Raw genomic sequence first — 15667 nt, forward strand, 5'->3', positions numbered from 1 at the left:
ACTGACACAGCCTTTCTCAAAAGCAATCTAGCAAATCTGGCAGAGACATAATCTAACTAAATAATGAAATTAATTTTAAAATTAGAGGAAGAGAAAAGTGGCCCTTATGCAGGAGCACGCTGAGGTTTGGGGGAAAAAGGGAGCTTCAGTCAATTCAAGGCAAGGTTTTCTGTTCCTTACAGCCCAGCTTATTCCAAGGAAGTGATTTTCAAGCTTTCTGGGATGAAAGATCAGTCTTGTGTTTTACTTGTTTCATTTTCTTTTGTTTCCAATCTTTCAAAACTAATACTATTGGAAAAATGACATTTAAGTGACGTAAAATATAAATACATTTTTGTAAACTATCAGAGTTAACATATAAATTACTCCGTCAATTGCTGTAAAAGTTTGTCTAATCGCTTCCTTTACTGCTGTACTCACCTGTTGCACATGCTTGTGTGCAGGCACTGTCCATGGACCACACTCGGAGCAGCACAACTCTAAGTGATGCAGCAACATGTTGATAGGCCCCTGTTTAACACTTCCCTAACTGTACATTATCAAAAACAAAATAATCTATTTATCAATAAATTGTCATCCACAGATTGACTACACGCATTATGAGGGTTTTGAAAGGATATTAGGCACAAATTTTGATTGCTCTATGCCAGCCTTGAGAACAGTTTTGTTTCCTCTCATTTTAAATAACTAATGTGTAATCTGCTTTGCATATCTGCTAGCTGCCAAATACGAAGCAAACCACAGCAAATTGTCACTGTCTCTTAAAATTTTACATCTTTTAGGCACTTCTCACCCAGTTAACCTACATATTAAAAATGTAATTCCAATCAAGATACTGACAGGCTTTTTTTGTTTGTTTCAAAAGGGATGTGAGGAATTAAGTTGATTCCCAAGTTTATCTGGAAGAGAAATGCATTATAGCCTTTATATTTTGGTTAAAAAAGAACAATGGGATGGGTGCACTTACCCTACCAGATACCAATATCCTATGAAGCAAGAGAAACTAAAGTAATGTGACTCTGACAAAAATAATAACAGTAGTGTAATCATTATAAATAACAACAGCAATAACAAACATTTACTGAGCATCGATTATGACCAAGGCATGTAGTAAAGGCTTCTCATTATTTCTCAGAACCCCTGTAAGGTAGATGTTATTACTATTTCCATCTTATTATGAAAATAAGTGACTGAGCTAGGGAAGAAAAGAATATATCAATAAAAAACAATGGAGTTCAGAAAAATACTCAATTTAATGCTAAGGGTAGCATTTTCAAGTCACTCAGGAATGGAGTATGTAATACATGGCTGTAGGCAAGAGATGATCAGATTATAAAATATACTTAGATTCTACCTAGAAAAAGGAAGATAATTAAAAAAAAATAACTCTAAGCTGAAGAATGTCTGACAAGGCACAAAACACAGAAGTCACAAATGATTGAAGAAAATTCAAAGTTCTGTAACAAGAAAAATACTGTTTCAAAAAAGTAAAAGAAATATGCCGAATAATAACATTTGTAAAACATAAAGAAGAAATATCCCTAATATTCAAAGAGATTCAGTGTGAAAAGGACAAGGAATTTAACAGAACTGAGTAAAGAATACTAAGAGGAGTCCACAGAAGAGATACAAAAAGACAAGATTCTCAACCTCACTACAAATCAGGAAAATAAAAACTAAAAAAGAAAGATATTTTTTCACTAAGATATTAAAAAATTAAAATGTTAATATATCTAAGTTAATGACACTCTGGGAAAGATGACACTGATGCACGGTTGCTAGAAAAGATTATTCACTTCGTGTTTTTTTCTGAAAACAGAAAAAACTATGGTACCTATCAAACTTAAATCTCTGGTTATCCTTCAACTTAAAAGGCTAATACTTCCAGGAATTGATACTGTAGAAAAAGAAATATATTCAGCCTTTCTCTATACTGTTCTACTCTTAACACATGCTCCAATACCAAGCTCAAAGTCCCCTCCTCCTGTCTAGGCCATGTTTAATTCACCTTTGTATTCCTTAGTACAATTTCAATAGCCTCAAAGTATTTTAAAATTTGCAGACTTCCCTGGTGGCATAGTGGTTAAGAACCTGCCTGCCGACGCAGAGGACACGGGTTCAATCCCTGGTCTGGGAAGATCCCACATGCCGAGGAGCAACTAAGCCCGTGCGCCACAACTACTGAGCCTGCGCTCTAGAGCTTGCGCGCCACAACTACTGAGCCCACGCGCCACGACTACTGAAGCCCGCATGCCTAGAGCCTGTGCTCCACAAGAGAAGCCACCACAACGAGAAGCCTGCTCACCACAACGAAGAGTAGCCCCCACTTGCCGCAACTAGAGAAAGCCCGCAAGCAGCGACAAAGACCCAGCGCAGCCACCAATAAATAAATAAATAAATTTATTTAAAAACAGAAAAATAAGATTTGCGTAGAGGCAAGGCAACAAAGACACAGAGTAGACCAATCAGAACCAATGAGAGAGACTGAAGATGTTTATGTGAAAGAGTAACAATGGCTAAAGCTAACAGAAGTAACAGTGGGAAGGTAGGAAGAAAACAAGGGACCAGGGGACAGCTAGAGAGAGCCTAAAAAGAGTGGGTGAAACTAGCACCAGTGAAACAAAAATGAGCAGTACAGGCCCCCATGGAGATTCCAAAGCATCAGAAAACCAGTTTTAAAAAAAAGCTTGTGGTGAGAGAGCAGTTATTTCCAGTAGGTCCGGAAACAGCCCAAATCTGCCCCAAAAAGGACAGAAAATGACAATATTTCTTGAGAGAAAAATATGAAAATAAAAAGCAGCTTGCATCGACCCATCATTACCTCGTACAATGGAGGCTACAAAAACCTCTCTCTCTAACAATCACATGTAAGATCTGAACACAGAATACTGTACACGTGAATTGGAATTAGAGTACAATTTATTCAATTCTTTATCATAGGGTAGCTCTCTTTTGGGTAAGACTAAGAGCTCAAAAAAAACTTGCTGAATGAATAAAAGATAAATGAATAAGTTACAGCCTGAATGGATAGTATTGATAAGGCAAAAATTGTCTGGATATGATCAAATCTAATTTCAGATAAGATAATTTAGAAGAATGCTATGAACTATTATCAAAAATGATCTTGAAATCTATTTGAAAATTTTAATTCATTACACTAAGCTTTTTAATCTTTGTTTAAAAGGAAAAGCTTAGTAAATTAATATGGCCTAGCAACTTATAAAGAAATATTAGATTAACTTATTATAAAAAATAAACCAGATTTGCTTTACAGATTTCTCCAATGTATGTTCTCTAATGTTGCCTTCAACCATTTTTTTTTCTTGTTAAGCACAAATTGAGCCTCTATGTAAAAATAAAAACCTAGCAGAGATTGAGAAGACAAAAAGTTACAGTTCTCTATGCAAAAAATCTTCATAGTATTATCAGGGAGATAACACACACATATTGAACACATAAAAATAAAAGGGAACTATAAAAAGGGGTAACAGTAGTAGTAGTAATAATAAATCTACTTTGTACAAAAATATTAAAAATTAATCTAGAGATTCAGTTAAAGGTTTCTGGGAAGGTCAAGTTTTACATCAGTTATTAAAAAAAGAATCAGTGAAGAATAAACCATAATAAAATAATAAAACTTGACATAAACAGATTAAGCAAGCAAACTGGGACTGGGGGAAAAGGAGAAAAAGAAAAGACCCTATGGACTGGCTGGGGCTACTTCCAATCAAACTGAAAATAAGTTACACATTGGGCCAAACAAGGAAGCACAGGCACACTGCATTGGTTACCACCGTGTGGCAATCTTTCTTTCATGTAATGTCCTGGGTTCCAGTTTCTTTACTGATAAAATAAAGAGGTGAAACTAGCTTGTCTCCTAAGGTCCTAGCTGTGAAATTCTGAAAGATGTTTTCTAATAGCCAGTATTTTCTGATTCCAAAGATTAGCAAACTTGTATACTGTTTTCATTATCTGAGACTAGACTGCGTTACAGTCTGGGCATGAATGCAAATAATTAGCTCATTTCAGCACTCCAAATCATTAAAACAAATTCTGAAGAATGCCAGTGTAGGCAGTTTACTAAACTCAGTAGTAACTACTAAAAACTGCTATGGAGACACAGAGGTGCCCAATATGCCATGTTATATAGAAAACACTGCAATGGATATTGAGTGGTCCCAATCATCTTATGGATAAGGCAAGTATTCTAGCTCTAAAGGGAAGATTATGCAAACCTGTGTATTCTTACTTCACTTACTTCTAAAGCTTCAGACCTACTTCACTCACTACCATCCTTCTAGTCCTGAGACAGTTGATAAATCTATGTTATACAACATGGTGTTAATCATGCAAGTTGTTTTTTTACTCATCAGGTCTGCTCCAAGGACTTTAGTAACTTACAGCCCGGGCCGAGTCACCGAAGTCTATCTTCAACCTCCCCATGGCCCTAATGATAGCGATAATTGACTGGATGGTGTTACTGTAGACCACTGCTTTGTACTGTTTACATTCCTCTTCCGAATAACCAGCTTCATGGATAATTCTAACAAGACAAAAGAAAAAAGGTAACACTTACTTCCTTTGATGGAACAGTACACTTAAACATAAAAAAAATCTAATGTTTTAAATCTACTTACTTCATTTGCTTCACAATTGTACTTTTCCCAGATTCACCAGCACCTAAAAAAAGGGAAATAAAAGAAATGAGGGATTTCTAATTTTATCACTTACGTATATCCAACTCCCAACACACACTCTCTGTCTCTTAGTTAATTTTTTAAAAATTTTTATTGGAGTATAGTTGATTAACACTGTTGTGTTAGTTTCTGCTGTACAGCAAAGTGAATCAGTTATACATATACATACATCCACTCTTTTTTAGATTCTTTTCCCATATAGGTCACTACAGAGTATTGAGTAGAGTTAGTTCCCTGTGCTATACAGTAGGCCCTTATTTATTTTATATATAGTAGTGTGTATATATCAATCCCAATCTCCCAATCTACCCCCACTTCCCCCAAGTTTGTTTTTTACATCTGTGATTGAATTTTTTTATATCAAAATGATCTTTACTGGTTTCCAAACATACAGAAAATTTCTTAAAAGTAAGTCCCATCTGTTTATTACATCATAATTCTTAAACTCAGCTTAAAAAAATGCTTTCATCGATGTTTTTATGTATTCCCTGAAGTATTAAAAAAATTCTTTCTTCTATAGCTTACACTGAAGCAGTATAAATAAATTTTACTCAAGATTTTGCTCCCCACTGGAAGATGTTTAACTGCCTGGCCAATTATCATAATTTCAACCTTTGCCTCATGTGAAGTAGACAGCCCAGTGGTGCCAAGAAACCACAAATATTATTTTTAAATATTACGTTATAATAAAATAGCTATCTCACGCATTGTATAGTCAACCACCATTACTGAACAAGTGACACACAGCCAACATGCTTTGCTAACACTGGGATGCAGTGGTATGGCAGAAATGTCTCCCCTATGTTTTTCTTTATTCCCTGTCATAAACCCATTCTCAAAACTCTCCTTCACTCTCTACATATTCATGACCTCCTCACAATGAGTCTCTAGAATTATGCCACCGTAACACGAAAATATCACTAACAAAATGGCCCTTTATAAAATCAGAGCCCTCTAGATACTGTGAATATCTGAGCACAGGACACAAAACAAGGAAGGAATGACAAGTCTATTGTTTAGCTTCATACTGTCTTTGACCAGGGCTACAGATCATGGAGCTGTTAATTACTGTCTGAGAGACAGGGCTCAGGATTTTCATTATCTAGGCCTCATATTCCCATTTTTCCAAAGCCACTGCTACATGCTCTATGCTCCAGGGTCACTGAACTTACAGTACTGACAACACCTACTGCTGATGACGCCACCAATCTTCAAACATACTGTTCCCTCCTGCCAAAGTGTAATTTGCTCTGCTTCCTAGAGCTACACTGGTGATGCTGTATCAACCATCAAACCTACCTCCTTCCTCAGCCTTTCCTGACCCACTCCCGCTGTGATCCCTGTTGCCTCTCCCTTTGAACATTTTCTACTTGAATGCTCAGCAGCTAACTTGTGCTAGACACACAATCAACCAGAAATGTACCTGAACGTATTCAAGCTATCTGTGACGGATCAGTTAGATGGCAAACTTCTGGGCCTCATTCCCTTCTCTCCTTCCCCCTCCAGCTACACACATCCAAATCATCAGAGGCATCTGAGAATAAGTCATAGTTAAATGGCCTATTTGAAAACCTGGGGGGAAAACTGCTTAAATTTTACTTGTGATTTGATATTCAAGAAATTCTCCCAAGATAGCTGCATATTAAGTAGAAAAGCAGGCACTGAATAAACAATGAGGGCATTATTCATCTACAGACAGCCTTTGAATCCTGGCAGGGCATCTGCCAATACAAACAACTCCAAGATAAACAACCCATTATATATTAATCAATAACAATATACTTGGCTCTATGAAAAGCACAATTGTAGGCATTATGGCTCACACATTTCTCTAATTCAAGAGAAGTCCGCCCAATAACACACCCTCGGCGGTTTCCAGCAGGGCTGTCTTCAAGGGGGCCCTCTGTGCTTCTATGGCACTGCAAGTTGACTCAGCAGCAGCTGTGTTTTGCTGATAGGACATTTTAGATCCCAACATCCATTCACCGGGTGGTGATTCCACATGCACAGTGAGCTTCGATGAACAGCCAGCCACCCATGGCCCATTCTGTTTGTGAAACAACTCAGAGGTTCAGAGAAAGGCTCACATGATACAAGCTCATGAGGTCTGAGAGCCACACAAGGGGAAAATCAGAAATAGTAAAGAACAAGATGGTTGCCAGCTGAATTCTGTGTATGCAGATGAGAATTTTTAAATCTTAATGAGAAAAAAGCAAGTTTTCCTAACGACAGACATTATCTTTAAATTCTAACTCATTTCCTATCTCATACAATAGTTGGTGACATGGGGCATTGAGCTTACTCCACAATAAGCATCTAGTCAATGGCTTGCGGTTCCAAAAAATCCTGAAATACGTTTAGTACTAAAGAGTGGAGATGGCAGTGTTATTGGCTGGATTTCTACCTAATTTCTTTGCTAGTTAGACAAGGTACTCTCTGTGGACCAGATTTCCTAAAGACAGAAATACTGGCGAAATAACTTTCATAATTTAGCAGTTTATATAATTACTTTTCAATTCTTACTTCCATGCAGAGACTCCTAATAGGAAAATTAGAAAAGCTGCACGGTTATGGTTCCAGCATTCTAAATACTGGTATTCTTTCCACATAGCGTACAGGAAAGAGTTAAAGGTTGTCCTCTAGAAATCTCAGTCGGCACAGTCCTGTTTGAGAGACTGACAGGAAGCAATATTGTAACAAAACAAAACAAACAAGAAACCTCTCAGAGGTAGTGGAGGCAGGAGAAAGGAGAAAAGGGTAAATTTTCCTAGCAGTATTCGGCTAGGCAGCTATCTATTGCTTTTCAGTTCAATCTATAGGCAAGGTTAAAAGAGTGAGAGTAAACACGTATCTATGTAAACACGTATCAGTCAGGAAAGATCAAAGCGTGGGACCGCTGCGGTCACAAAGCTGAGACGGTCAAGGTGACTAGGTGGCCTGTAAAGTAACTGTTGACAAGCTGGTCGCTGTGAAATGAACGAGACTTTAGGGTAGTGAGAAGGGAGGATGTAGCTCCCCAGGGCAAGAATGTGTGTGGTGTCCCACAGCGAGCCAGGAACCATAAAGCCACTGAGGGGGATCCCCAGACCTCTCTTTAAGGAGGAAGTGGCAGATGGAAAACTGCATCTCTGAGAGTAAATATGGAGCCCAGCAGGTGTGTGAAGTGGAGCCGGGCACCTGATAATGCACTACACAGATAATGGGAGGGCAAAGGAGCATCACCGCAGTAACACAGACAGGGACTCACCTGCGGCTCCCGGCTACACACACAGGGCCGCTTATTAACAGGGCTTGGAAAAGCAAAACGTTATCAAAACGTATCAAGTGAGGACAAGGAGAAGGACGAGGGAGGGGAAAGACTAAAAAGAAATCAAGGTCTAAGTAAAGTAACCCCTTGGCTAGATTATAAGTCCTTGAACAGAATTATATAAAAATGATAACCAAATAGTGCTGACCCCTGATTTCCGTTGAGGGGCAGTCTAGAGAAATTTGGAATTTTAACTGTGGCGAGGTTTAAAAGAAAAAAAGAAAATACCTCTGACCTCGGAAAACACATACTCCCCGCCGCCCCCAAGAATATTCTTTATCCAACTTTGCTTGGGTTCACATTTATTTACTGGTTTCAGCTGCCTAACATCAAGGCTGTTCAGCATTAAAATGGTGATTGAGTCAAAGTCATCTTACACTGAATTCCTGACACCACTACTCCACTTTAAAAAACTCCCAACTTTTACATACAGTTAAACCATTTTTACATTCAATAAGACTAAATTACAATTCAGTTTAAACTGGAATAAAACCAAATTTACAAGTGCATTTGAAGTCGCTTCTGTTTATCATAATGCTATTGTAAGATTAATAAGATCAAGGTCCTTATTTTTAAGATAGAAGCAAATAAAGAGGATGCAAGGGTAAATATTAATTAAAAATAAGAGGCTTAATTATCCCCCTTGAAAGTAAAGGAAAATTTCCCTCCCTTTTTCTTAGGACATTTACTTTAGAAAAATTTTAAATGTAAGTGCTTTCTCCTCTCTTTGAAATGTTGACCTCGAACAACCTCGGTTTGAACTGCATGGGTCCACATATACGTGGATTTTTTTTTTTCCAATAAATTCATACAGCACTATGCAGTCTGAGGTTAGCTGAATCTGTGGCAGGTCCTGGAACCAATCCCCTGCAGATACCAAGGGACAACTGCATACCCTTTTGAAAACTAACCCGGCCTTTTTTGTCAGCTTTATGATCAAGAATGTCTTTCTCAAGGACCTGAGAACCATCTCTTTGAAAGGTAAACATCACAGGAGATAACACCCCTATCTTCCAGTTTCTGCAGGTAGGTAGGAGTCTAACTTGGGTGAGTGTCTTGCTCCAAGTTGCAAAACTACCTCTTGTCATAAGATAAGTTTGTTTCTCTTCTGGATAAGGTCAATGAGCTAAAAGATGGTTACCTCAATTACCAGGTAAAGTTAGGATGAACTGTGTGTGACATAAGGTGTTGTAAAGCCTCTCATTTAGGGACTAGTTGTCATTTATCTCGAAAACATGTACGTAACCTGTTGAATCAGATTGGCTGTGTTAAGTGGGTGACATACCTTTCTGTCTTGCAGTCTCTTAATGGACTGCTTGTGATGAAATCCATTCAATAAAAAAAAAAATGTTTTCCTTCTCCACTACCTTTGTGAAGATGATTTCTGGGTTGGGAGAAGACTCTGTTTTTAATTATAATTCCCCAACATGGGTAACAGTCTAGAAATGTTTATTATTTAGCCATGAGAAGGTCTGGATATATATGTATTTATAGGCTATATCTGACATTCTGGGGTATAAAAATAATGACCGTAAACAGGAGACTCTAGATTCCCCCAAATGATCCCCTTTCTCCAAAAATTAACTCCCCATAAAATTACTCCCCGAGCCATTCATGTCTGAGATAGGGATCACGCTATTACACTGCACAAGGATGATTACACACACAAGACTACTCTAGCATCCAGGAAGGACAAAAGCAAGGAGAACTGTGGGCAACACAGGAAGCTTTTTCCTGGCAGCCTAGTCAAAGAGACCACAGAAGTAACTAATTGAACTGAGAGATCAATGTTCCTACCAGTCGAGTGTCAAGACTCACACGGTGAGGGTAAGGAAGGAGAGAGGACTGGGGGCCACAAGTATACTCTTCGGGGGTCTACAAGTTTGCTGCAAGAAATTTTAATTCAGTGTTTTTATTTGTATAACAAGAATAATTTAAGAAATGCTGAGTCATCTGAATGCCTCTATCTAACTGAATTTCAGGATCTATATTTGAGTTTGGGTTTATAGGTCCTGAGATACTCAAGCAAGTGCCAAACATTGTACCTTGCTTGAGAATCTATCCATCCATCACTCTATCTGGTTTGGCTGTCAATCACTAGACCCCCTATCCAAAGGAAGGGCCGTGTGTTTCCAGCAGGCCAATCCGAGCTGTGTTTGAGAGTAAAATTCCCTGTGCTTATACATCTTATACAAACCATCAAATAGAACATTTTACAAATTAATATATGTAAACATATTTATATATAATATACTAAAAACTTAACAAAATAATCACTTTGGATACACTGATTTTTTTTTTTTTCCTCCAAGAAAGGAATGAGATCTAGGTGCCAGAGATTTTCCCTGGCCTTTTATGTGAAAATTATCAAGAAAAAAAAAAATCACAGCACTCAAAGCATAATGTGAAATCTGGCCCACAGAAGTCATTTTCCATGATCACATCATGGAAAACACCATTAAAGGATGGGGCTAAAACAGAGGGAAGCAGCACTGAGAGAAAACTAGGATAAGAGAAGCCAGACAGCACCCCTTGAGCCTTTAGACATAGTCATATTTAGGGAGTCACATTACAATTGACCATCCAGAGTGAAACACTGTTGAGAGTTAAAGGGGGCACAAGCATAAACTAGGACTGACCTGGGAAAAGGAGAAAATTTATCACTCTAGTCAGAACTGAAGACAATTTCAACTTGATTTCCAAGCTATGAGTCAGTTATGAGTTGGCTTTCTGTCACATGGACCCGAAAAGAGTTTCAGAGTAACCCTGTGCCAAACAGTATTACATTAATTATCTTCGGCTAAGGAAGGAAAAACAAAGGAGGTTAATGATGCATTTGCAGCAAGTAAAGGTCAAATGATAATTACTGCATGCTTTACAAAAGAAAGTTACAGAGGTAAGACAGAGAAAAGCTGTGGGAAAATCAGTCATTATATAGCCCACTGTAGAAGAGGGATGTCTTAAGCCAAGAGTCATACTGTAAGTACAATTTATTGTGACTTATATTGGGTTGGCCAAAAAGTTCGTTAGGTTTGTCTGTAAGATGCTAGACAAACCCGAACGAACTTTTTGGCCAACCCAACCATCATTATTTGTCTTACTAAATTCATATTAACTTTACTTTTTAAATGTTCATATACATTATGTTATAAAATTGCTTGTTTTTATAGTTCACAGAAGACCTATAAAGCATAAGGAACTTTGTTCCCAATGACAGTTACACCCATTTGTGAAAATAATTTAGAACTACACAGGGGGGAAAGGTTTTCCTTTATCAGAGGGCCATACACGGCACTGTCTAAAACTCAAGTCTAACTGCTCTCGTGTTTTTGCTCAGCTGTTTACTATTAAGGATGAGTAAATAATTAACATATACAAACTCTCAACTCTTCCTATGTTGCCCTTCAATTCTCCGTGGGTCTCTGTCACATTTCTGCACATATGTGAACAGAGGCACTGACTGCCTTTACTCTCAACCATCTTTTCAAGGATGTTTATATGGAGAATAGTCTTGGAAGACGAGAGAATGCTTCCCTCTGGAACAGAGAGCAGGTCTGTTTGTTGTCTAGCATAATAAAGATAACATGCTCTGGGACAAAGATCAGGTGGGCTTACTGAACATTATGAAAAAAAATACTGGGGATCCCTAACTTAAAGGCTCCTCTACTGCAACATAACCCATTGCCTGTGCAGCCATGGCTCTCTTTGTGTTGCCCTTAGGGAACTGGGGCTGGGTAAATCGCCATAAAGGCTGATACTCTGGCAACTGCAATTGCTGTAATAAAGTCATTTTTGTCTCTGAACCAGGACTCTCATGTCTTCTGCCAGCAACCATGAAACTGGGGTGGGAATTCTCCAGCAGTCCAGTGGTTAGGGCCCCCATGCCCTCGCTGGGTTCTATCCCTGGTTGGGGAACTAAGATCCTGTGAGCCGTGTGGTGTGTGCCCCTTCCCCCCCACCAAAAAAAAGAAAAAAGAAACTGGGGTAATCTAACTTGTTAGCTTGTAAGTAGGGTAAAGTCTCAGGTACTGAATAATTCTTGACATGCTCTTCTGCTTAATTTTTAATTAATTCCCAAATTTCTGACAACTAAGGACGCTTCCAGCCATGATCTCTACACCTGTACTACTTATCTTTCCTCAAACGGCAGCTTAATCAGGTTTGTCCAATAAACCCAAAGAAACAGCTAGAACAGTGGTTCTCAAAGCATGATCTAAGGACCAGTAGTATCAGCAACACTTGATATCAAGCTCCCAGTGGTAGGGACATGGTTTTTAAATTTCTTTTTCCTTTTTTTTGGCTTGAAAGATCAAATTTTATTATTGGCAACAAATACTGTTTGCTATTTTCCTTGAAGTGACAACCGACTAACTGCCAAATCCCCAAGTCGTATTAACCATATTTTTCTATCAGTCTTTCTTTCAAGTGAAAATGGAATGGTATTCCAGGAAAAGAGCAACTAGTTCAATTCACAACTCAATCAATCACACAGCTGCTCTTCCTCAAGACAACCAACGTGCTCTGGCATATGCAAAAGTAGTTTGGGAGTACTTCCCATTTGGTCACACAGAATATTAAAGACATATGTACTTAATGATCAAGATTTAATAAAAATAATCATGCTTATGACTTCAGCATTTTTTAAATCACAAGTGCATAGTAGTGAAGAATACAATGACTACTGGTACAATCTCATGCTACTGACATGATTCAGCAGTTTTACCATTATTACTTTGGTACCATTAGAGCAAACAACACAATAGAAAAGGCAAACAACATCTTAGTATTACTATGAAAATGCTCTCACGGCCCCCAGAGTCCACAGATCCCTCCTAAAATCAGATTTAATGTCTTTCTCACATACTGGACTATGAACTATGAGGGAAGAGAGCCCCTTTCTGTCACCATGATATTCCCAAAGCTAACTCCTATGGCAGGAGCACAAGACACTTATTCACCAGCTGGATGACAGGAAGAGAGCGAGGAGAGAGGGAGGAGAGGGGAGGAGAATATATAACACGAAGAAAGCGTAAGGAAATGTAACTGAATATTTATATGAATTGTGGAAAGGGAGAATTCTGTTAGAAGACCAGAAGAAACAAAGAAGTGGGTGGAAGCTTGTGACTGCCCCTTAAAAACAGGTTCTCACACACACACCCAAAACAAACAAACCCAACAACAGCAACAAAAAAAACAAGTTCTCTCCTTCTTCTATTGTAATAAGCGTAGTGGCTTGGAACATGGCAGCTAGAGACGACATTGCTTATCCTTCCTTGCTGCTAGGTGTAGCCACTTCGCCCCATTTCTCACCAAATCACGATGTGTGTAAAAGGAAAATGCAGCCTTGGATTCTCTCTCTCCTGTTCCTACATATGAGCCAGAAAATGGGTGTCCCTGTGGTCTTGTTCCAACCATGTGAATTAAGACAATGTCCAGGGACGGTAGGGCAATGAGAAGGCAGGAACTCAGGTCCCTGAATGGTCATGTGAGGCAGAGCACTCCAGCTCTAGTTAACCTTAGATCCGTTACACAAGAGAAATAAACACCTATCTTCTTTAGGCCATGGTCAGGTTAGGTTTCTCTGATACAGAGCTAGGCCTTCATGCTGACGATTTTTTAAAAAGTGGTCTCGATTTAAATATACAAGCAAATATAAAACAAACTAAAAAGTCCCCAAACCTACAAATGTTTTAAAAAATTACCATAAATAAAGCAGAAAGGCAAACTACAGAATAGGGAAACATATCAGTAATTAATGAGTATCAAAATGTAGATTTCTTTTTTTTTCCAGTGCACAGCAAAGTGATTCGTGTGTGTGTGTGTGTGTGTGTGTGTGTATTCTTTCTCAGATTCTTTTCCATTACAGGTTATTACAAGATATTGAATATAGTTCCCTGTGCTATACAATAGGCCCGTGTTTATTTTATATATAGTAATGTGCATATGTTAACTCCAAACTCCTAATTTATCTTCTCCCCTCCCCCACTATCCCCTTTGGTAACCATAAGTGTGTTTTCTATGTCTGTGGGTCTATTTCTGTTTTGTAAATAAGTTCATTTATATCGCTTTTTATATCATATGTGATAACATGATACCTGTCTTTCTCTATCTGACTTACTTCACTTAACATGATAATCTCTAGATCCATCCACGTTGCCATATATATATATATATATATATATATATATATACATATATATATATATATATATATATACACCACACATCTTCTTTATCCATTCATCTGTCAATGAACACTTAGGTTGCTTCCATGTCTTGGCCATTGTAAACAGCATTGCTGTGAACACTGGGGTGCATGCATCTTTTAGAATTAGAGTTTTCTCCAGATATATGCCCAGAAGTGGGATTGATGGATCATAGAGAAGCTCAATTCTCAGTTTTTTAAGGAGCCCCCATACTGTTTCCATAGTGGCAGCACCAATTTACATTCCCACCAACAGTGCAGAAGGGTTCCTTTTTCTCCAACCCTCTCCAGCATTTACTGTTTCTACACTTTTTAATGATGCCTATTCTGACTGGTGTGTAGCTGTCCAGTTTTCCCAGCACAACTTACTGAAGAGACTGCCTTTTCTCCATTGTATACTTGCCTCCTTTATCATAGATTAATTGACCATAAGTGCATGGGTTTATATCTGGGCTTCCTATCCTGTTCCACTGATCTATATGTCTGTTTTTATGCCAGAACCATACTGTTTTGATTACTGTAGCTTTATAGTATAGTCTGATACAAAACCAGAACCTATATATATGCTGCCTACAAGAGAAGGATTTCAGTTCTAGAGACACATACAGACTGAAAGGGAGGGGATGGAAAAAGGTATTTCACACACATGGAAATCAAAAGAAAGCTGGAGTAGCAATATTTATATCATACAAAATAACTTTAAAATAAAGCCTGTCACAAGAGACAAAAAAGGACACTCCATAATGATCAAGGGATCAATTCAAGAAGATGATATAACAATTGTAAATATATATGCACCCAACATAGGTGTACCTCAATATATAAGGCAAATGCTAATAGCCATAAAAGGAGAAATCGACAGTAACACAATAGTGGGAGACTTTTGCACCCCACTTACATCAATCCATAGATCATCCAGACAGAAAATCAATAAGGAAACACAGATCTTAAATGACACATTAGACCAGATGGACTTAATTGATATTTATACAGCATTCCATCCAAAAGCAACAGAATATACATTCTTCTCAAGAGCACATGGAGCATTCTCTAAGACAGATCACATGCTGGGCCACAAAGTGAGCACCACAAAGTGAACATCAGTAAATTTAAGAAAACTGAAATCATATCAAGCATCTTTTCCAACCACAGTGCTATGATATTAGAAATCAACTACAAGAAAAAAGCTGTAAAAAACACAAACACATGGAAGCTAAACAATATGCTACTTAACAACGAATGGATCACTAAAGAAATCAAAGAGGAAATTTAAAAATACCTAGAAACAAATGAAAACAAAAACATGACAATCCAAAACCTAGGGGGTGTAGCAAAAGCCGTTCTAAAAGGGGTGTTTACAGGGATACAAGCTTACGTCAGAAAACAAGGAGAATGTCAAATAAACGAACTAACCTTACACATAAAGCAACTAGAAAAAGAACAAACAAACCTTGAAAT

General features: G+C 38.0%; 1 protein-coding gene across 2 annotated transcripts in view; it reads right to left on the minus strand.

Moving 5' to 3' along the window:
- GNAI1 (G protein subunit alpha i1) overlaps positions 1-15667 on the minus strand; it is a 91975-nt gene that overhangs the window by 31313 nt on the left and 44995 nt on the right. For both annotated transcript variants that reach the window (XM_067042750.1, XM_059074760.2), the window contains 2 exons: positions 4638-4680; positions 4402-4543 (listed from right to left, as the gene is read on the minus strand). In XM_067042750.1, the coding sequence (XP_066898851.1) occupies positions 4402-4543; positions 4638-4680 (185 nt within the window). The remainder of the gene's footprint in view (positions 1-4401; positions 4544-4637; positions 4681-15667) is intronic.

This window comes from Kogia breviceps, chromosome 9, assembly GCF_026419965.1.
Source record: "Kogia breviceps isolate mKogBre1 chromosome 9, mKogBre1 haplotype 1, whole genome shotgun sequence".
NCBI classification, from domain to species: Eukaryota; Metazoa; Chordata; class Mammalia; order Artiodactyla; family Physeteridae; genus Kogia; species Kogia breviceps.